At 38.2% G+C, this 23,789-nt stretch overlaps 1 protein-coding gene across 5 annotated transcripts in view; it reads left to right on the plus strand.

The window, feature by feature from the left end:
• CEMIP2 (cell migration inducing hyaluronidase 2) overlaps window positions 1–23,789 on the plus strand; it is a 78,908-nt gene that overhangs the window by 14,107 nt on the left and 41,012 nt on the right. For 4 of the 5 annotated variants that reach the window (XM_027105704.1, XM_027105702.1, XM_027105705.1 and 1 more), the window contains exons 2-10: window positions 2,855–3,197; window positions 7,768–7,908; window positions 8,514–9,075; window positions 12,656–12,825; window positions 16,619–16,807; window positions 18,672–18,841; window positions 19,908–20,117; window positions 20,429–20,634; window positions 20,775–20,844. In XM_027105704.1, coding sequence (XP_026961505.1) covers window positions 2,867–3,197; window positions 7,768–7,908; window positions 8,514–9,075; window positions 12,656–12,825; window positions 16,619–16,807; window positions 18,672–18,841; window positions 19,908–20,117; window positions 20,429–20,634; window positions 20,775–20,844 — 2,049 coding nt within the window. In that variant the 5' untranslated portion in view covers window positions 2,855–2,866. The remainder of the gene's footprint in view (window positions 1–2,854; window positions 3,198–7,767; window positions 7,909–8,513; window positions 9,076–12,655; window positions 12,826–16,618; window positions 16,808–18,671; window positions 18,842–19,907; window positions 20,118–20,428; window positions 20,635–20,774; window positions 20,845–23,789) is intronic. The other variant, XM_027105706.1, reaches the window with a different exon arrangement.

Consider the following 23,789-nt stretch of genomic DNA (forward strand, 5'->3'; position numbering starts at 1 on the left):
CTTATTGAATGAGTGAAATGACAATTTTTCCCCATGAATAATTGAAATCTAGCTAGCAATCAATATATTTTAAAGTAATTGATTTATAATACTACTAAAGCAAGCTCTTAAATGTAAAGTGAAATCCTAAAGCAATGTATTTGTGTCTTATTTAAAAATTGTAATAAATTGTGAGGAAAATCTGCATATTATTATTTTCTTGTAAATTTATTCTAACATAGTTTCAATAATGTGTTACTTAGGAAAATAGTGATTGTATTTGTTGCTTATGTATTTACATGTTTTTCAGTAAAATAGAGCTAATGGACTCATAATATGTAGAAAAAAATATATACAATTTTGCAGAAGGGTCCTGGGGAAAACATACCATGATTACCATTGGTTTATTGGTCATGTTAGTTTGTGGCAGACACCATCTGAATTTTCATGTTAGGATACCATTTTGTGAATGTGAAGACAAATATTTTTCCCAGTGGGATGGTGACTTCATTTAGGCTCTCACTGCCTTTTTTTCTGTTGCTTTGGGTACATCTGGAGACATTATCTCCCACAAAAGGGGCCCCCCGGCTGTTAAGTAATAACAACCTTTCTCACCCTGAAACAATAAAGTATCAAGTGATTTCAGCTTCAAACAAAAGATTTCTACTCCCTTTCAGAGGAGATTATAGTCTGATTCCCCTCTCACCCTGGTGAGCCTGGCACTCAAGAGTATCTAGTTTAGTCCTTTCTTCGTTAATAGATGATCATAAAGGGGTCTTTGTCATACTCTCTCATTTGTTCCAGCAGGATGTATCTATTATTTTGGTCGGCTGCTTGACACATACAGCAGTTTCTTCAACAGCACCTTCGATCATGTTGTTCTCCCTTTGTCATAGAGCTTAAGCTTCATCTAAATAATTACTTTTGTTCAGAAATCAAACCCCACAAAGCAAGTGTTTTTGACAGACACACTCTGAGAAAGTTCTTTGCCCCATGTAAAATCAGCGTCTATTCCTGATTAGATTCCCTTTCTGTCCCCATTAATTTCCAGGTCGTTTGGGTCCTGGGAACACTTATTTGTGGCTTCCTTAATGGCCACATTTTGTGTTTAATGGATTTGCTGTAATTTAGAGTAGTTTGGAAGTACCCTTTTTTGTTGTTTTGGCAGAAGGTGAGTGGGATTAATTATAAGAGTATTGAATGAAGTCAGGTGACTCTGAGATGCTGCAGTTGTTAAGGAAGGGAAGTAATGAACATCATGTTTCTTATTTATTCACAGTTGCTGCAATAAGAACATTAAATGACAGCACTTCTTTCCCTCCCTCCCTCCCTCCCTCCTTCCATTCTTTCTCTTTTTCTCCCTCCCTACCTTTCTTTCTTTAACTTGGCAAAGTTACAGAGTAAGGTTTCATTCAAAACTTATTCTTTTATTCGAAAACTGGTAAATGCTTACTATAAAGAATATAGAAAGTAAAAAGGACTGCCGTTTTGTGTGTATGTCAGCTTCTCTTAGATAAGAAAGAATCATGTAGAGTCTGGTAAACTTCTGCATGAAGAAGTTCTGAGAATATTAAGGTGCCCTTTCAGACTCAACACAGTTCTTGTTATACCCTTGCAGAATTGATTCTTTGAAATTATTGCCTCTCAATTGTTTTGGAAGACACATGAGTGTGACTGTTAAGAGCCTGAATTCTAGATTCAAAATTCTTGGGTTCAAGTCCTGGTTCTCTGTAAACTAGTGAATCAACTTTTCTAGTCCTCAGTTTTCTCATATGTAAAATGGGGATAATGGCACCTACTCATAGATGTGTCGTGTTAGATGAATACGACAAATTAAACGTATTAGATGAGTTAACACACATAAGGTGTTTAGAACAGGGCCTGGCAGTAAAGTGCTCTATGAATGTTAGCTATTTTTTGAAATCATCTTAACCATAATCTTTGAATGCTACTATTTTTTAAACAAAATTTGAGGATTTAAAGGAATAATACAGAGTTTCTCATTAAATGAATTCACAGTCTGTTAAGTGATAACATGGTTAAAAATAGTTCAGTTGCTTTACAAGGAGATAAATTTTGTGGAAAAGTTAGACACCTAAACATGCATGCTTGCCTCCTGGAACTTGTTAGGGCCACCTTGTGGTTCTCATATGACACATGGACTCTAACTTCAATTTGAAGAGATTTTTACAGTAATGATACTCAAGGTGTGACCACCTGCTTCAGTGTCACCAAGGTACATTTTAAAAATGTGAACTCCAGGGCACTCTCTCCACCAGTTGAGCCAGAATCACTGGGGTGGAAAGCCTGGGAATCTACATTTTTAACAAGATTCCCTGGTGATTCTTATGCACAATTGAGAACAGTTGCCACAGAACAGTGGCTCTCAAACTAGATGCTCATTACTGTCACTTGGGGGGCATTTAAAAGATACAGATGCTGGGCTCCTGACTTAATTTTGGGAGTGTGGCACTGGGCATTAACGTTAGTGGCTTATTATAATGTGCAGTGTGGAAGAGCCATGGCATTAGAAGACAATTAGTGGAGGTGATTGTTGACATAGTTTATTATACCAGGATGTAAGCTGACTTGATATTTTCAAAAAGTCATTACAGTGGTTACCAGGGACTGGGGCGAAGTGGGGAATGTTATTGCTTAATGGCTATAGAGTTTCTGTTTGGGATGATGCAAATGTTGTGGAAATGGATGGTTGTAATGGTTGTACAACATTGTGAATGTGCTTAATGCCACTGATTTTACGTTTAAAAATGGTTAAAATGGTAAGCTTCATGTTATGTATATTTTACCACAATACTAAAAAAAAGCCATTACAATTCTCACATTTCTGAGCCTTAATTTTCTTTTCTTTTCACAGTGACAGTATATCATGCATGCCACTAACTCGAGGGGCCACTCCCCTGCTTTCCTGCAACCTCAGAATGGAAACAGCCATCGCTCATCTGGCTATGTTCCAGGGAAGGTTGTCCCACTGCGTCCCCCTCCTCCTCCAAAGAGCCAAGCTTCAGCCAAATTTACCTCTACCAGACCGGAAGCCCGGGCCACCTTTGCTTTCTCATCTGAGGAACAACAAGCCCAGAGAGAAAGCCGAAAGCAGAAGAGGCACAAAAATACTTTCATTTGCTTTGCTATTACTAGTTTTTCATTTTTTGTTGCACTTGCAGTCATTTTAGGAATATCCTCAAAATATGCTCCAGATGGTAAGTGCGTATGTGTGCATGTGTGCATACAGAACCCATTCTAGGAGAAGAAAGAAGGGAAGGAAAGAGTAGAATAAATTCTGAAAAGTCTTTTGTTACTTTAACTTGGCTCTAGCTTACTAATATATAATTAGATAATATGAGGTGTATCTTCTTATGAATGAGAGCAATTGTTAAAGGAATCCACTGGAAATGACAAAATTAAAGGACTGCTCTTCCTTTCCATTTTCCCACTTCGTCCCAGGGCTCAAGACTTTCTTAGAGCATTTCTTTTCAAAATAGTAATTTTAAGAGTCTTTTTTGAAATCCTGTGGTAGCACAATTTCATCTTTTGTGGTAGGTATGATTTTCAGACTGACACAAGTTTTTAGTAATAAAAATTACTAAATGCAGTGATAAAGTATATTTAATTGAAAAATAAGTGAAAGTGATACGTTTTGTGTTCTGCCATTTGAAACCAGTTGAGGAGACAGCTCCAAAAGAGAAGCTTCCAGTATTTTTGAGGAACAAGGCATATCCTTAAAGAAGAAGATCCATTAGTAGGTATAAGTTCTGATACACTTGTCTTCATAGTTAAACATCATTTAGGGAGATTTTAATTTCTTAAATGGCCTTTGCTTTTCAAGTTGGTAATATAGCAGTACTTTGAATGATTTTGAAAAGTTTATTGTCAGTCAGCCTCAATATAGTACCAATGAAGAATGACCTCATAATATACCCTATCCGTCTCTCCGAAAATCAAAGGGCTCAGCACTGTGGAAAAAGCAGACCAGGCCACTGGATTGGTACCATACTGGTCTGCATTTTCTTTTTATAGTCTGCAACAGATTTTTGTTGAATTAGTGCCTCCTTAAATGGGTATAATGTTTGAGAAGCATTTTACCAGTTATAAGACTTAGAAATATTAGTTTATTTAGTTTTCATGGGTGATTTAGGGGTCTTATAGACTTTAAGGTTTTGGGAGGAGGTAATGTCAATACTTCTAAGAAAATAGACCTAAAGTAAGAGAGATGTTCATTCAACATCTTTGTTGGCCAAGCCAGTAGACCACATAAAGAACTTGCAACATTGCTTTCCATTGCACGTAGCATTGACTTTCTTTCCCCTTTTCTCCAGAGAAATAACCAAATTCACTGCTGTTGATTCATTCTTTCCAAGTAATCTTCAGTAAAGGGATGCTAGATTTTGGAAAATCAGAGCTGAAATCTGTGGCTTTAATTGATGTTTTCATATTCTAGCTAAGACATTGAATTGCTGATGTGGTTCCTTGAATCAACATCGTTTAGTTTCACATTTTGGCAGTGTAAGGGCAGAATATCAGTGGAAAGATGTGGTATGCTGAAATATTTCAGGATCAGCCTCACTGTGGTTATTGCTGTTATGTAACTTTGATAATGCATCCACTGCTCAACAAATGGGTAGCTGAGAAGGTGGAACTAGCTAAGCTAGTTTTTTGATGCTTTCTGCAGACTATATATTTTCTCATTAAGTGTAGTTTACTGGAAAAAAACAGACTGGAATTTTTGGTGATAAAAAATTTCTAATGAAGCATGCTTTCCTAGGGAATAATTATAAACAATTAAGAGGAATTATATAACTATTATAGTAGGCTCTAGATCTTTTGAGACTTAGATTCCTTCTGGATTTCCTTCTGTAGCTGGGTACAGTGCTTGTTACCTGGGGCCTACATTTGCTTATGATATCATGGAGCATTCCAGCTAAATGTTTTATGGGTAGAGGGGGAGGTAGAAGAAAAGCTCAAGAAATCCTCAGTATTAAGTCAGAACGAATTCAAGACATTTTTTGTTTCTTCGATGGGAATAAAAGTTTAAGGATTATTCTTAGTATAATAGTGATGATCATTGATTTATCAGAATTAAATATCAATGATTATGAAACTCCTAGGAGAAAAACTAATTCCATGAAATAATTGCCAAGGTCTTAACTAGTGGGACTAATTTTAACTGTAGTGGTTATTATCTCCTCAAAGAGAAAGCATGAGCCAACATGAATGCTTAGAAATAGATGCTTGCATTAGTGGTGTGCAAGTTCAAAATGAGGAATCACAATTTTCTTCCTATAAAAAATTATATCTTTGTGATGTACCCAGTGTCTCTACTTTTTCTCATATTATCCCCCAACATATACCTTCCGCCTTCATATGATTTGCAAGCATATCCTGTCCATTCTTATCTTGGCTTAGTTTAAATGTAGGCTGTATCTTGCTATTCTAAATGAGCAACCAAATGGACTTGGATAGTAAGGGGTATTTGCATCACTAGTATTCTTATCTCCCCTTCATGCTCCTCTTATTTAAATACTGTCTACCCTTTGAGGATCTATGTCTAGTGTCATCTGCTCCATTGAAGCTGCCTCGGTTACTCTAGCCCCACCCCTCCTTTCTCTGAGCTCTTTTTCATCTAAAGTAACTACCACATTGTTCAGTATTATTTCATACATGGCGGCTTTTTCTCCCAAGCTAGGTTATATGCTCTGAGGGCTGTGAGCTCATTCTAAATTTTATAAATTATATACTTTATAAATTTTACACTATCTAGTCCAGAGTGGACAAATTGATCCTCAATAACTACCTGGTCATTAGTTGGTCAAAATTGGTGTGATTTTTTTCCCTCTCTTTTCTTCCAAATTATATCAGAAACTAAATGTCTCATGCATTAAACAGCTGTGGCAATGCAAAATACTTTTATGTTTTTATCATCATCTATTCAAGAGGCAAATTCTTTTTTTGTAAACACTCCATTTATTTTTTATTTTATTTTTTAAGATTAATTTATTTATTTTTGGCTGCATTGGGTCTTTGTTGCTGCATGTGGGCTTTCTCTAGCTGCGGCGAGTGGGGGCTACTCTTCGTTGGGGTGAGCAGGCTTCTCGTTGCAGTGGTTTCTCGTTGTGGAGCACGGTCTCTAGGCGCGCGGGCTTCAGTAGTTGCAGCACACGAGCTTCAGTAGTTGTGGTGCATGGGCTCAGTAGTTGTGGCTCACAGGCTCTAGAGTGCAGGCTCAGTAGTTGTGGCACACGGGTTTAGTTGCTCCGCGGCATGTGGGATCTTCCTGGACCAGGGCTCAAACCCGTGTCCCCTACATTGGCAGGTGGATTCTTAACCACTGTGCCACCAGGGAAGTCCTTTTTTTTTTTTTTTTTAAAATTTTTTTCCCTTACTAAAATTTTTTTTTCTCTATACACCTTTTCTGTGGTCTTAATTTTTTTTTTTTTGCTGTGCGCGGTCCTCTCACCGCTGTGGTGGCCTCTCCCGTTGTGGAGCACAGGCTCCGGACGCACAAGCTCAGCGGCCATGGCTCACGGGCCCAGCTGCTCCGTGGCATGTGGGATCTTCGCGGACTGGGGCATAGAACCCGTGTCCCCTGCATCGGCAGGCGGACTCAACCACTGCGCCACCAGGGAAGCCCCACATCTGTTTTTTTAAAAAAATATTTATTTATTTATTTCGGCTGTGCCAGGTCTTAGTTGCGTGCGGACTTCTTAAGTTGTGGCATGCATGTGGGATCTAGTTTCCCTACTAGGGATCGAACCCCGTCCTCCTGCATTGGGAGCACGAAGTGTTACCCACTATACCACCAGGGAAGTCCCTCAAGAGGAAAATTATAATTCTAGTAAAGAAACGCTACAAGGAAAGTAAACCTCATTTCTTAAAGGCGAACTTCCATATCACTCAACTTGCTGAGTAATCTAGGGTTTGGCTTCTCTAATCTGCCGTTTCCTCATCTCTGAAAATGAGAAGTCATGTCTTTGGCCATTTGCCTCTTGAAGCTTTGTTGGGAAAGTGTATATGTCTGAAGATAGTGATGTTTATCAGCGGCTGCCTTTGGAATGAAAGAATTGCTATTATCACCTACTTTATGATTCACTGTGCATAGGAAGGAACCTGGGAAGACCTAATATACATATTGGTTAGCAATTTCTATTTTTTATTTATCAGTGTGTTGTGAACATAGTTTCTTTTCTAAAACGGCTTTCTACAGTGGGTCCAAGAACAATTCAGAGTTTTGCCTCTTACTGTTGATTTATTTCCAGAGTATATAGTTCAGGCGAACTTTGTTTTCACCTTGTGGACTCTGACCCAAACTAGTGGATAGCGACTTGGTTTTGTGGTGAAACCTTTCTTTTTTTTTTTTTTTTTTTTTGCGGTACGCGGGCCTCTCACTGTTGCAGCCTCTCCCGCAACGGATCACCGCCTCCAGACGCGCAGGCCCAGCGGCCATGGCTCAGGGGCCCAGCCGCTCCGCGGCATGTGGGATCTTCCTGGACCAGGACACAAGCCCGTGTCCCCTGCATCGGCAGGCGGACTCTCGACCACTGCACCACCAGGGAAGCCCTGTGGTGAAACCTTTTTTATGCGTTGAGGAAGTAAAGGATTTGACACATCTCTGCTTGGTGGGATGGATGGAACTTCCATCCTTATGGAAGGAAATTAAAATATGTCAGCCCATTACTTGCAGGTTGCAATAAATGATGGTAGTACTTGGATTTGGCTACAGGTATTTTTGCATATTGTTGGTTAATGGGATATCGACGTTGCATTGTTTTATAGAGAATTGCCCAGATCAAAACCCTCGTCTCAGGAACTGGGATCCAGGACAAGATTCTGCAAAACAAGTTGTTATCAAGGAGGGAGATATGTTCCGCCTGACCTCAGATGCCACGGTGAACTCTATAGTCATTAAGGATGGAGGTAAGTAGCAGTCCCTGTCTATGGGAACAGCAAGGTTGCTCTTTACTGCAGGGCAACGTTTGATGTTCTTTATGTAGAAAACTATTCTTAGCTTTTAGGATGTGGTGTCACTCTAACCATGGAGACAGGAAAAGTTCCTAAGGTAGAACAGTAGAATTCAAGAGCTGGAAGGGCCGTAGAAATCACTCAAGTCAAGACCCTTGATTTATAGAAAAGGAAATAGTTCCAGAAGGTCATCTCTCATAGCTAAATCTTTGTTACAACTATGAACAGTGATGAGAGAGTTAATGTGGGTTAACATATGTGAAAATGAGATTCAGATTTGTAGAGTCTTACATATTTTTCTAGAAATGATGTACTTTTAAAGTGAATGGATTGAAATTCATACACATGGGCATCTTTAGGGTGTTGAGATATGAACTCTCCATTTCTTCCTTTAATATGTTTTGAAAACAGGTTCAATTTTCTAAGCAGACTTCTAGTAAATTCTTTTTCCCAACTTAACTGCGGAAGTGCTTTTTTCCCCTCTTAAGATGAAATTTATTTCTCTGTACCTCAGAAAGATGTTTTAGAAGTTGGCTTACTTAGTGTGTTATTCCCTGCAGGACTGCTTGTATTTGGGGACGATAAAGATGGATCCAGAAATATTACTTTGCGGACTCGTTACATCCTGATCAAGGATGGTGGGGCGCTTCATATTGGAGCAGAAAATTGCCGCTATAAATCCAAAGCGACAATTGCCTTGTATGGCAAGTCGGATGAAGGTGAAAGTATGCCAACATTTGGCAAAAAATTTATTGGTGTGGAAGCCGGCGGGACACTGGAATTACATGGGGCACAGAAGGCATCGTGGACGCTGTTGGTGAGAACTCTGAATTCCTCAGGCTTGACCTTTGGCTCCCATGCCTTTGAAAAGGACTTTTCCAGGGGCCTCAATGTGAGGGTCATTGACCAAGACACAGCCAAAATTTTGGAAATCGAGAGGTTTGATACCCACGAATACCACAATGAAAGTAGGCGACTTCAGAAATTCCTGAGAGACCAGGATCCAGGACGGATTGTTGCCATAGCTGTTGGAGATTCAGCAGTCAAAAGCCTCTTACAAGGAACCATACAAATGATCCAGGACCGGCTGGGAAGTAAGCTGATCCAAGGACTGGGCTACAGGTGGGCACACATACCTCTCTACTTTCCTTCCTGCTATGTATTAGCGTCTGTGTCTGTGTGAGAGGAGAGCGGGATGGAGAAGGAAACAAAATACTTCACAGTCTGACTTCAGGGGCCAGAATGGCCACTACCATTTGGATGTCTCGTTGCCTCTTGCTTTGAACTGGAGGACAGAAGACGGTTTACAAAGTTCTTTTCTTGGCTTTGGTTTATGAAGCACTTTGTGAACCTTAGCGTTGGGCTTGTGAAAAATTAAGAACAGAAACGTACTGAAAGCAATCAAGCAGTTTAAGGAGATTGATTTCCTTCTTTTATTATCTCCTGAAGATCATATGAAACTCAGGCTAATTGGAGGTACCTTATGAGTTGAAAGGTTAGGGCCCAATTCTGTGCTAAGGTGGAAAAGTTGTCTGAAAAGATTGAGGAGGGGTGGAACATGCACAATTTTCTTTTTCTTTCTTTCTTTTTTTTTTTTTAATCCTTTAATTTGAGTCTGCTTGTTTGATGGGCACAGGCCTCTGGGGCCCTGGCACATGTGAGGAAGCACAAGTTGGAGGGCTACGAGGTTCATCCAGATAGTAGGATTCATCCCTACAGTTTATTCTTGTGTTCTTGTGCCATAGTCTAGTTAATCATGATTTCCTAATGCAGTTCTGGGTTCTGGGGAAGCAGCTGGCTCAACATTTAATTTAAAAAAAAAACAAGTTTTAATTCTGCTTACTGTTCACAATAAAGTCAGGGAATATCTGCAGTGAAAAGTAAGAGGACTTCAAAACTCCCATGTTGAAATGATCTAGTTATTATTTTTTTCCTTTGATGGTTGGTTGGTCTAGTTATTATTTTTTCTTTGGTCAGTGTTGGAATGGAATATTATCTATAGAAATTGTAGAGAAAGTTAAGAAGACAAAAATTAGTGAAGAAAAAGCATCTGTAATGTTCTTAAAATGCTTTTTACTCACCCAGGGAATACTTAGGGGATTCTAAGCGCCAGGTACCCATAGATGCTTAGCTGAAAGGACACTGTCTCAGAGTCCTCTTTTAATCTGGTGGATAAACAGAGACCTAAGTAGAAGGGGATCATACAGTGAGAAACTTAGTGCAGCTACAGGGTATGATGGGAGTGCAAATAGAAGGAGCCTTGGAGGCTCCCCAAAGGTGAGAAGCCCGAGGGAAGTTTAGGAGTATACTGTGTAGGCTGTAGAGAAGGAGGGCTTAGAGGTAGTTTCTTTTGGGGGGGTGGTGGTGGTGGTGGTTTAATTAAATATTATACATATACAGAAAAGTGCTAAAAACAAGAATATAGAGTTTAATGACTTATCACCATGTGATATCGGGGTAGCGACCACCCAGTTCAAGAAAGAGAACGTTGCCAGTGTCCTGGAAGCCCCCATCCTATCCCATCCTGTTCACTGACCACTCCCTCTGTTCACCAGAGGTAAACCACTCCCCTGGATTTGTGAACACTAAAGTTCAGGTTTGCCTGTCTTTGAACTTCATATAAATGGAAGCAGACAATATGTTATATTTTGTGTCTGGCTTATTTGCTCAACCTCGTTATTGAGTGTCGTTTATGTTGGTGCATGCAGGGTGGCTTATTTTCATCGTTGTTTATTTTCTATTGTATGACTATAGCACAGTGTATTTACTGCTGGACATCTGGGTGGTTGTCCAGTTCGGACCTCTCATAAAATGTGCTTCTCTGAGTGTTCTTTTATCCATCCCTTCATGCTCATGTGCACATATTTCTATAATTTATAGACCTATGAGTGGAAGTGTGGTCTGTTTAAAGTCAGACACCTACTTTGTTTCACTATCCAGTAATACCGGAGATTACAACTTTATGTCATTATTGTTCTAGGTTTTGTGTGTTCATTAGCTATGAATATTTTGTTTGACTCTTTTTGGGTTCCTCTCCCTACTGTTTCTAAATTCCCTTTAGAATTTAGAAATATTGCTGCTGATTTGATGGAGGAATTAGAGTTGTGATCCTTTGCCAACATTCCATTGCATTGACATTATCTCCAGGGTACATAAACATGCCCCTTTGAAGATAATGTTCTGGCACGCTGAAATTTTCCTCAAGTGGAGGAGGGAAGTAGGAGTGTTTTGGAGATAATATCAATAGAATAGAACATTGTTTTATAGTTGCTGAGGCAGTTCTGGTAAATAAAGGAAGCCTCTGATATTCTTCCTCTTCCCTCTCACACAGGAGATAATAAATGGAGACATTCTTCGTTTGATTCTTTCTGCTGTATCAAGGAATATAAATAGAGCTATAAAGCACAGTCGGCCAAAGAGCAGCTAATCCACGCAGGGGTGGGTGTAGAATTTGTAAGGTTGTAGGCATGCTCTGATTAACTTTCATCTGTGAGTATCCAGCCATCTGTCTAGCATAGATTACATTTGGCTTTTTTTTTTCTACAGTAGGAAGTTGACATTTTTCTTTTCATGTTTGAAACCAGGAGTCTTAAGGCAAATTTTCTGACTTTTTATCTTTGTTCTTTTTTTTTTTGATTGATTTTGCCACAAGCTTGAGCAAAGTCCCTGGGATGTTTATCACAGTATCACAGAAATAAAATGGTGTTTTTCAAACATACTGCTTTCAACAAATAGATATAAAGCATGTAAAATTTTAAATCTATTGGATGGTGATTCTACAGATTTAATTTAAGAATATTAAGAAACCAATAATCCAGTGGTGCTCAGCCTTGTTTGCATACATGAGATCTTAAAAAAAATCCCACGCCCAGGGCCCACCCTACATGATTTACCTCAGGATCTCTGAAGGCTAGGACACGCCCCCCCCTGCAATTTGTGCAGTTAAGGTTGATACCTACGGCTCTAACCTCTGACCTGTGACTCAGAGGTTCTCAGTGTGGTTCCTAGACCAGCAGCATCAGCATCACTTGGGAATTTGTCATAAATGCAAATTCTATGGCCCAGCCTCAAACAGTCAGAAGGTGGGGCCCAGCAATTTGATTTAACAAGCCCTCCAGATGATTCTGATGCCTACAAAGTTTGAGAACCACTGTTCTAACTCAGTGGTTCTCCAGTGTGGCTGCACAATCGTGGCATCTGGGGAACTTTAAAAACAGACTAATGCCAGGCCCCACCTGTAGAGATGTTGTTTGCATCAGTGTGGGCTGGGTCTAAGCATGGATATATTCCTAAAGCTCCATGTGATTCTATTATGCAGCTAGATTTGAGAACATAGCAGAGAGGATAGTGGAAAAGAGACCAGGTGATAATTTAAAAAGAAATGGGTTTGTGCCCAGAATGATATAGGAGTGAAATGGGTATGCATTGAGGAAGGAAGTCAGTGCTTAACTGAAGTCATAGTCATCAGTGTTTCACCTGTTACAGAGCTGGACAAACAAGTATTTAAAATTCAGGTGCGTTTTCTTCTGTGATGTCAGTTATTTCAGTCAAGTTTGGACTTGCAACCACATATGGAAAAAGAGGTGGAGGGATTGACAAAAATGAAAAAATGAATTAACAGCACCTGTCATAACATCTGTGTTGGGGAATTTGGTCAGTACCATGACAAATAATCAAATGCACCTGCTTATTTTCCTTCTAGGCAAGCTTGGGCTTTGGTTGGTGTCATTGATGGTGGAAGTACTTCTTGCAATGAATCTGTGAGAAACTATGAGAATCATAGTAGTGGAGGAAAGGCTCTTGCCCAAAGAGAATTTTATACTGTGGATGGTCAGAAGTTCTCTGTGACAGCGTATAGTGAATGGATTGAAGGTAGGCGAGTACAGTTTATACTCTTGTAAGACATTGGTAAGTATTGTGACAGATTTTTTTTTTAAGTGTATTCAAATGACTGTTTAGATTTCTCAACTGGTTAAAGATGAAACCTATAGTTTCCCTACTGTACGTAATCTTTTAGACTCAAGGGTTTTTTCTGGACTAGAAAATGATATAGTTTAGGCACCCCCAATTGGACTTTTGTTCTTCATTCTTGAGTCATATGGTGTAGTTAATGGATTTGCTTCCTGGATTTGGTACCGATTGAACCAATCTGGATGTGATCGGGTGAGCTGTCTTAAGTTATGTTCTGTGACAGTGAAATGATCTTGTACTTTAGATTTTCTTGTTATATAGACGTGTCGACAAATATTACCTTTGAACACATGCTATATAAACAAATTACTCATTTTCTTAGCAATTTTTCCTTGATAATCCAGCTACTACATTTATCTTATGGACAAATTGGAAAACACAGAAAAGTACAGTTAAAATTAATGTTTAACCCTATCATTCAGAGTTAATTAGTACTCTTCAATCTATGTTGCCTCCCCTAGCGTTCATTTTATTTTAACCTGCTTTCCTCTCCTTAAATAATGTATTGTAAAGTTACCTTAGGTCTTTACATTTTCTTCAGCACATTTAAAAAAATTATAATCCACCTTTCAGAGGAACTATCATGTCTAGCACTGATGCTCTGATTTTTTCTCTTAAGGATGTTCGCTGCAGAATTTCTGTACTTACCGACTTTGCTGCTAGATTTTTTTGGCTCCAGGTAGATAGGCAGCCTTCTGTCTGTGCTTGCCCACCAGCTTTCTTTTTCAACCCAATATTATACCAAAATTAATGTGAAATGAGTCATTAAAAAGTGCTTTATTACATCTGTAATTAGCCAGAAAGGTTTAGTTTAGATTGAGCTTATAACTCTGTTTTGAGCAGCATTGTAGCAAAGTATTCACTGAAATGGATTTTTTGAGACAGAATGCCTGGGTTCATATCCCAGCTCTTTTACTTACTATATGATGATGGGCATGTGACTTTAACTTCCTAACCCTCAGTTTCCTCATTTGAAAAATGGGGATAATAATGGGAACTACCACATAGAGCTGCTGTGAGTATCAAATGTGAAGAATATGAAGTTTTTTAGCACAGTGTATATAGTAAGCACTAAATAAAGGTTAGCTATTTTAACAATAATGCAAACATGACCTGGGTGTATTTTGTATCCTTGTAATTAAAGAGAGAAAGTCTTTTGCTTTAAAACAGAGTTCCTGGTATGTAACAGGGACTTTCACTTGTTGCATCTGAGCAGCCTTCTGAGTCTGAGGTGAGGAGATGGTTTCTATTATGGATAAGGAAGCTGGAATCATGCCTCAGCTTTCTGCCTGCAAGACTACTGCTCTTTTGACCACGTCATGGTTGCCTCTGGCAAAAAGCATAGGTAGATGAGGAGTATTTCTAAGCAGGAATTTGGACCTGCATGAAGAGTTTAGTGGAACTGCTCCCAGGAAGACTCCAGGCAGAGGATAACACTGACAAACCTTGAGTCAACATTTCCTTTGTGGGAAATTTTGCTTTCATTTCCACATTGCCAATGACTCCTCTCTTCTGGAAGAGGGTACATTCTAGCTATCTACTATAGGATATTGTTTGTGTTCTATGTTCTCAGTGGCTCCTGTTTTCTGGAAGAGGTAGAAATTCTCTCCAGGAAGCAAGGAGGATAAAACTTACATCCTTTCATACTTCCTATTCAGTAGTGCTAATAGGAGATATCTCAGGTAGGATTTTCTTCTACAGCCAGAAAAAAGTGAGGAATAATCGAACAATACAGATTTTTTTCCATGTAACCTAGCTTTTTTTTTTTTTAAAACAGAAACAAATTCTGATGGTCTTTTAAGCCACAACTTATTGATCTAGAAATCTTTTTTTTTTTTTTTTGCGGTACCCGGGCCTCTCACTGCTGTGGCCTCTCCCGTTGCGGAGCACAGGCTCCGGACGCGCAGGCTCAGCGGCCATGGCTCACGGGCCCAGCCGCTCCACGGTATGTGGGATCTTCCCGGACCGGGGCACGAACCTGTGTCCCCTGCATCAGCAGGCGGACTCTCAAGCACTGTGCCACCAGGGAAGCCCTAGAAATCTTTTTTTAAAAGCATTATTGACATTTTATATGAAAAAATTAATGTTTCTTAGTTGCTCTTTTTTTAGATAATTCTTTTTGGTAAAATCTGAAATTTTGGGTAGTGATTGTCATTGCTACTATGAGTTTTTGGTTTACCTTTGCTTTTAACTTGCCTGTTTTGATTCTTGGGAAGGCAGAATGATATAGACTTTAGGAAATTGGACTCTGGAATTAAATTAGCATTCATTTGTGGGCTCTATCATTTTTCAGCTGTCAGTCAGACTCCTTGACCTTTGCTTTCTTTATCTTTAATGCATATAATAGTTCCTATATCTCAAAGTTGTTTTGATGAAAAGTTATTATGTATGTGAAATCCCACAGTTGTTAGCTATCGTTATTGTTAAAGTTATTATTATTATTTAGACAAAATTCCATTATAGGCTTTAGTATTTATATGCAGGAAACATATAAAAAAACACTTTACATTTATTAGGTTCTTTTTTTTTTTTTTTGGTGCTTTGTAGAAACAGGAAAACATGGTGGATCAGAGTCTAAAGGAGCAGAATTCAAGACTTGCTCAGGTTAGGTTTTATCAGGATATCCTCAAGACTGTAAGGATATTTGTGTTACTCTTTGTGCCTTGGCCTAGATTTCCCTCTTTTTTATTCCCCTAACTTGAGTAAATGAGTTTTTTTTACTCCTATCATCGACTCTTAGAGTCAGTGTCTTAAAGTAGCCCCAGAGTAGTTTGCCAGTTAATTAGAAGGATGATAGTGAAGTACAGTTAGTAAACAGATCTCTTTGAAATGTGGTGTTTTCCCACATTTCCATATTTTTCATAGCTTCCATCTATTCCATATTCATTTGCATTAAATCAGTTTTTAAACCATGACAGATTATATCACGGACAGTTTAGAAGTAGGAAACACTTCTACACTTGGTTGCATGTTAAAGAGTATAAGTTATGGAGATGCTGGATCAACTTTTCAGTTTTCATCTGCCTAGTTGGGAACCAACTCTGAATTTCAAAAGGAGGTATTAGGAGAGATCAGTAATTAGTAGTCCCTGGATTGCAAGCCTGACGTTATCCCAGGAAAGGAGCTGAGTTGGACTGGGGCACTGTCATGTGGCCTTTAGGTCACATTGCAGATAATGGTGGGAATACTCATCCCTTCAGTAGACATTTATGAGTCTGCACTATGAGACAGAGCAGTGAATACACAGATGCATGTACTTTGCTGCCTTTACTGATGTAGCTTCCAAGGAGGTGAGCTGTCTTCCCATTGGAATGATACGAATCATACCAGAGAGAATATCAGAATGAGAATACCGGACATAAAGGTTACTTCCAGCAAGGATGTTTGGGAAGTACTTAAAGGTTCGCCTGAACTTTATCAGATGAATAGTATCTTGGTTGATGAATTAAGAGTGGAAGGACACTGTAGATAAAGACTAAAGGATGAGCAAAGGCACAGAAATGAGAGATTGCCTAAGGCGAGCTTTTATTCTTAATATTAAGATTACATATGTGCTAATGTCCTGTTTCATCCTGTGCATGGATCAAATTGAAGCATTGCTGACTTGTGTTTATTTTAACTTTTGATTTGTGAATCAGTGAGGGGGTTGATTTTAGAAAAAAAAAATCACTTTCTTTCTTGCTTTTTGGTTTAGGTGTTTCTCTTTCAGGTTTCCGGGTAGAGGTCGTGGATGGAGTGAAACTTCATCTGCTGGATGACGTTAGTAGCTGGAAACCCGGAGATCAGATTGTGGTCGCAAGCACGGACTATTCCATGTACCAAGCAGAGGAGTTCACTCTTCTCCCCTGTCCCAAGTGCGACCGCTTCCAGGTCAAAGTCAAAGGTATCAGACTGCTCAGAAGGCTTCTTGGGAAACACTCTTTTTGAGATATGACTCCTGGAATTCTTTGTTTTTCCTTCAGTCGTCATCATCATCATCATCTTCATCAATATTGAAGTTCTTAGTAGTGGGGTGCTTTGAACACAAGAGTCCCAGAGGATGTTAGATAAAAGTAGTCATTGAGCAATAATGTTGCTGTTAATGATGCGTTATAGGCAAATCAGTGTTTTTGTGCCAGTTTCTATGTTAAAAAAAAAAAAAAAGATGCAGACTAGATGGATTGATTTTTTTTCAAGATCCTTTCCAACTTCTTTCTTATTAATTTTCCACTATTAAATAATAGTAAACCAGATTCATTTTTTAATAGAAGTCTTTCTTTTTTTAATTAAAAAAAATGAAACTCATGGTTTTTGAGTGTCTACTTTCTTGGCAAAAAGTAGATCTCACTAATATATTTAAAATGGAACCAAAAAGGTATTTTCAGGGCTTCCCTGGTGGCGCAGTGGTTGAGAGTCCGCCTGCCGATGCAGGGGACATGGGTTTGTGCCCCGGTCCGGGAAGATCCCACATGCTGCGGAGCGACTAGGCTCGTGAGCCATGGCCGCTAAGCCTGTGCATCCCGCAACGGGAGAGGCCACAACAGTGAGAGGCCCGCGTACTGCAAAAAAAAAAAAAAAAAAAGGTCTTTTCATAAAACTACATTTCCTGTCATAATCTTGAATAATATATTTTTTGAGAAAGAGCAATGTACAATAAGATTCTTACTGTAAGCAGTGTTTATAAAGGATGACTGACATTTACCAGGTACTTATTTTGAGCCTGGTAATAGGCAAAGCTTCTTCCTTCATTGCCTCAATTATGGGATTCATTGTGCATTTCACTCATTATATTTCCTTGCTTCTGTAATAAAAATTATACATTTATGATACAAAACAAAATAAAAACAAAACAAAATAATTTATAGTAACTATTTAATAAGTACTCAGTGGGTAATTTAGAGCTTTGAAGGTTAAAGGAAAATTTTTTGCTTTAGAAAAAAATGGGATTGGCCCACTTAGCAATTTTTTCTTGTTTCATTCAGTGTTATACTTTAAGCAGAAAACAAAAAGCTAAAAAACCATGATACGATCTGGCATTAATTTCATTTGGAAATTCCCACTCTTGTTAACAAGTCTACGTGATAATGAGTCTCCATAATCTCAACTCCTGGATTTATTTGTATTTTTCCTTCCTGAGTTTTTATAGTAAAGATCAGATAAAAACTCATTATTAAAGTGTTTCTAAGCTTCCAATAAATGTGGGAATTTAAAAGTGCATAATAATATTACAATAAGAAGTGGGAAGGGAAAGATGGTTATTTCTGTACTGTTAATGTCCAAATGCAGATTACTTTAGCTTTGAAGTAGAAGCAAAAACAACTTGACACTCTGTTATCAACATGTACAGAACCATTCGTTTTCCTAGATCCAACATGCATCTGGGTCTTCATGTGTTGTCCTCAAGGGAGTAGAACAAGAGCACATGGACAGGAAGCAGAGAGAGAGAGACAGCATGGATTCTTAGTTAGATTCTGGATTATTGGTGCTGTTCAAGAGAGGACTGAACTACTTCAGGGAGGAGTAAGGTCTCTGTGTGTGCATTTGATAGTTGGTAGTGAGGGTTAAGGCATTGAGTGGGGGATTAGACTATATAATCCTTAAAATCTTTACTTCCTGGGATTCTGTGGTTCTGAGGTATTGAAGAATGGAAGAAAATAATAAATTTTAATAATGTCTTGGAGTTACAGAATAAAGAGGACTATCTTTTTGACATAAGTTTTATGTTTTCATTGTTCTAATGTTATTTTTGCTTTGCTCTCATCAACCAGAAACGCCTCAGTTCCTGCACATGGGTGAGATTATAGATGGTGTAGACATGAGAGCTGAGGTTGGAATTCTTACCCAGAATATCGTAATCCGAGGAGAAATGGAAGACTCATGCTACGCTGAAAACCAGTGCCAATTCTTTGATTATGATACCTTTGGGGGACATGTCATGGTAGGCAAAAGGATTTAATGAACTCTTTGAAACCCTGGCTGCTAAGTGCATGTTGAAAAAACTTCAAGTTTTGGAATGAGATCTTTATGGCTATTGAAATCATATTTTATTTCTTTATCCAATAACAATGAGATTTTAGATGATTAAAAGATAAGGTTATATCTTTATTTAGTTGATCTGGACCTATAGTTAAACCATTTAAGAATTGTCCTGTGAAGGATTAAATCAATTTACATTGGGAAGAACCAATTATACAGACAAAGAAACAATCTCAGTATCATGCATGCAATCTCTGAAAGAATCAGTTTTTTTTTTAAAAAACATATTATGAAACGGTAAGCAGTACACATTCAAAATATGTTTCTGTAAAGATATTTTTTGTATGCAGATTTTTACTCTGTAAAAGTACTAAACACTTACTGTGTGCTAAGCATTGCTCTATGTACTAGTGTATTGGACTCCTGGGCTGCATTTTGGCTACATGTGTCTTAAAATCAGTTTTTGTGCATTGAATAGGCTATTATTGTTGGCTACGTTTCTATTGCACTGATTTCTAAAATGTTGGTCAGTGTCATTTCTTTGTTTTTAGTAGTGTGATAAAAAATCCAGTGTTTGTAAATATTGAGATCGCTCCAGTGGTGGATCAACAGAGGCGTTTTTAAAAAGGACTCAAGTAAACAACAGTATGTGCTAACTAAAACATTGAGGGAGGATTTAGAAATAATTATTTATCAAACTCTGGTGGAGATTATAGAAATGAAAGAATAAGACAAGACTGGAAATGGCCAAAATATTTGAACAAACCCAAACATATATACAGAAACCATTTCTGTAGTTTTCCATGTTACATTTCCTTTATTCCTAATGAGAGGCTATTTTTATTGCTCTTCAAAGCATTCACTTACGTAAAGAAGCATTTGCTAAATTATGATCTGGGAAAACAGTCTAGTCTAGTCTCCTTCAGATATTTTCTGTTAAAACAATATTTTTTGCTACTTTGCTATTCTGAGCTACTTTGCTGAAGCTACTTTGCTTACGTATTAGTTTGATTTTGGTTATCTTACAGATAAAGAAAAATTTTACTTCAGTCCATCTTTCTCATGTGGAATTGAAACACATGGGTCAGCAGCACCTGGGGCGGTATCCTGTTCATTTTCACCTGTGTGGAGACGTGGATTATAAAGGAGGGTACAGACATGCAACGTTTGTGGACGGCCTATCTATTCATCACAGCTTCTCAAGGTGCATCACTGTGCATGGGACAAATGGCTTGCTGGTAAGTAGCCTCACATTATGTTGATGCATATTATGGAAACAGTTAACTCTCCTTCATTCTCATGACTTCTCAATTTTATATAAGTAAGCTGTTATACCACATGTGTTACTCTATCCTGCTTTACTGAGAGTTCTGCTGTTTTTCTCTGTTCTTTTAAGAGATCAATGAACCCTGACATTTGACTTTGCCCCATCAGCTAAGATCAAAACTTGTTTTTGCTTTTGTACTGAGCATGCCTCATGAATAGCACTTGTCGCTTAAACCGCAGTCAATCTTGTTACCAGTGACATCATACACTTGTATTTCTGCAGATAAAAGACACCATCGGATTTGACACACTAGGTCATTGTTTCTTTTTGGAAGATGGTATTGAACAGAGAAACACTTTGTTCCACAATCTGGGACTCCTCACCAAACCAGGCACCCTACTTCCCACTGATAGGAATAACTCCATGTGTACCACCATGCGGGAAAAAGTGTTTGGAAATTACATCCCTGTGCCTGCCACTGACTGTATGTGAGTAATTGGCGGAGTGAAAAACTCACTTGTGATGGTCAAGGGCTGTTGGCTTTTGGGGAAGATGTTTTGGGGGAGGTTTTTAATAGGTGGGATTTTTCCTGATGAATGTTTAAATAACCTTAAAAAATGCCTTTCAGGGCTGTTTCAACTTTCTGGATTGCTCATCCCAACAATAATCTGATTAATAATGCAGCTGCAGGCTCACAGGTAAATAATAAAGTGCTTCAGTTTTTTTGTATTTAAGTTTGTAAGTATTCTGGTTTATATATATGCATTGTAGTTTGTGGTAATCTAACTCAAGCACCTTGCTTTCTGGTACAGCTTATTTCATTGAGAGCAGGCTATAGCTGAGATGGTTCTTCTATTTTTTCTAAATCATTTGTGCCAGTTAGTGTTTATGAGTGTAGTAAGACAGGCGCTAAATGCCAGAAAAGAGATGGGCTCATATCTAGGGTTATCATGCCATCTCCAGAGTGTATTTTTAGTGTATTATGTACGATCTTTCTGGCTTCCCTATTTCAGTCATATATTAATGAGCAAAGAAAGCCTTATGAGAGTGGATTATTCTGTAGAATATTATGACAATGGTCATTCTGGTCAAAGGGGCACATCCTTTTGTTAAATACAGGGATTGTATACACTTAGGGATTTCGTCTCTTTGGTAAAGCAAGGACTCAATTGTGTGCCTTAAATTGTTTCACATACACATACACAGGGATAATTTAAGAGAATAAATGAACTGTTTTTGGATGACAGAAATGTCTCCTGGATAAGCTTGGAGAAATTTACATTTGTAATTGTGTGTTTTTAGGGCTGCTAATTTATAACATAAAAATTAATCTTTAAGACATGATACTATTATGAGTATATCTGTGCTGAAAACTATAGCACAGAAATATGAGCTTTGAAGCAAAACCTGAATATTCATATATATACATCATGGCTATTAACATTTAAAAAGGAAAGAGATACCTAGCATTGTTTTCCAGGATGAAATAAAAAATAGTTGAAGGGAGTATTTCTTTAAGATAACCAGAAAACAGGTATCACTGGGTGATGGTAGAATTCACATCTGTGATTTTTCTTAAAAACATAAAACATAAAATTCTTATTTGACAGAGCAGAGACCTGGACATTCAATCATTTCAGGCTTCTATTCATTCATTTTTCATCAAATATTTGTTGAGCCCATACGGGATTTGTGTTGAGAGTTTCTGATTGGAAGATGAGATTTTGGGTAAAGGTGACCAAGGGTTTGATGTGCAGTCTTACCCCAGGATCATCTTGTGATCTGTTACATTACAAATCAACAGTCAGAGCAGAGCTTCCTTTCAGCTGTTTTCAGAAGTCATGGGTAGAAGATCAAAGCAAATTGCAAATAGTCCATGAAAAAATGTAAGGTGAGGTTGCCAGACATCCTTATTAGGCCTCATGTGAGAAAAGCAGAAAGCAGGTCTCTATCTTTTCCATCTCCTGTGTGTTCTTCGTCCTTTGCATTCTGTGAGTTCTTTTTTTCTCTCTAGAAAAACTGTTCCAGTAAAGCTCATGTTTTGGCAAGGGTTTTCCTCCCAAAGTAAATCAAACCCTTTCTTCTTGGTACCTTTCCACTGCGTTTTACAAAGCTCCCTTTGCCTGTTTTGACACCACAGAGTTTTAACAGGAAACAGCTGCTACCTCCTTATCCCGCTTTTTCTATCCCCCAACCTGAAACTCCATTGCATCTTGGGAGGGTTTACTCTGCCCTCAGTTTATAGGGCTATGGTATGGAGCCTTCTTCACAGCCCTCCAAGTCTGTTTTGTGCCCAAAAGAATAGAGGTGGCAAACACATTTTTCAGAGTAGTTTGTTTTACTAAGACCCATCTGTAAAGTTTTATCATGGAAAAATGCCACATATTGCATTCGTTTTGGTGATATGTTTTCCACAATTCATATCTCTATGCTCCTAAAGGACTTCGTTACAACTAATATAGTATTTATTACATATATTATATTTTAGTTCTCTCTGTATTTCCCATTAGAGTATGAATTCTTTGAGACCTGGCACTAAATAAATGTTTGCTAAATTTGAATTGATACCATACTTTTGGACTATATATTTGAGTTTTAACAATCTGTTTAATCAGAGTTCCTTCATGTGAAGTTGTCCTTCACATTGGGCTGATTTTTAATTAAATTGTAAAATAAAAAATTATCACAGAGATTAAGAACATTTCATTTCGATTTTTATATCTCATTTTGAGTGTCAGAAATTTTCAAACTGTTCTGCTGCTTTGGTTAAGGTAAGTAACACTGAAGTTGAACAGACAGGACCTAGCCTGAGACAGCATCCTGATTCATGTGTGTGGTGGTTTTTTCTGTTTGGCAAAAATTTGCCTCGGGACAAGAAGGGCACTGGAGTTGTTTGAAAGAAGTCAGTGATGGATAGTTGTTTAATAGGTATGACTCATCTATTGATCAGGTTTGGAGGTAAACAGAAAAAAACCCATATTGCTAAAAGGCTGTGCTGTCCTGGTCACATGGAAGGGAAGGGAGGATTTGGTTCTAGTTCTGTATGACTTTTTTTTCCCCCAGCTGTTATTTAATACTTTGATTTAAAAAATTTTTTTATTGGAGTATAGTTGATTTACAATGTTGTATTAATTTCAGGTGAATCAGTTATACATGTACATATAACCTCTCTTTTTTTTTTAGATTCTTTTCCCATATAGGCCATTACAGAGAACTGAGTAGAGTTCCCTGTGCTATACAGCAGGTTCTTATTAGTTATCTATTTTATATATAGTAGTGTGTATATATCAGTCCCAATCTCCCAGTTTATCCCTGCCCCACCCCCGCCACCCGTTATCCCCTGGTAACCAAGTTTCTTTTCTATTGGATTGGCCAAATGAACTTTTTGGCCAACCAAATACATCCGTGACTCTACTTCAGTTTTGTGAATAACTTCATTTGTACCCTTTTTTTTAGGTTCCACGTATAAGTGATATCATATGATATTTGTCTTTCTGTGTCTGACTTACTTCACTCAGTATAACAATCTCTAGGTCCAGCCATGTTGCTACAAATGGCATTATTTTGTTCTTTTTCATTGCTGAGTAATATTCCATTGTGTGTGTGTGTGTGTGTGTGTGTGTGTGTGTGTGTGTGTGTGTGT

Source organism: Aethalodelphis obliquidens, unplaced genomic scaffold (assembly GCF_003676395.1).
Source record: "Aethalodelphis obliquidens isolate GAN/ISIS:26980383/991018 unplaced genomic scaffold, ASM367639v1 scaffold7, whole genome shotgun sequence".
Classification (NCBI taxonomy): Eukaryota; Metazoa; Chordata; class Mammalia; order Artiodactyla; family Delphinidae; genus Aethalodelphis; species Aethalodelphis obliquidens.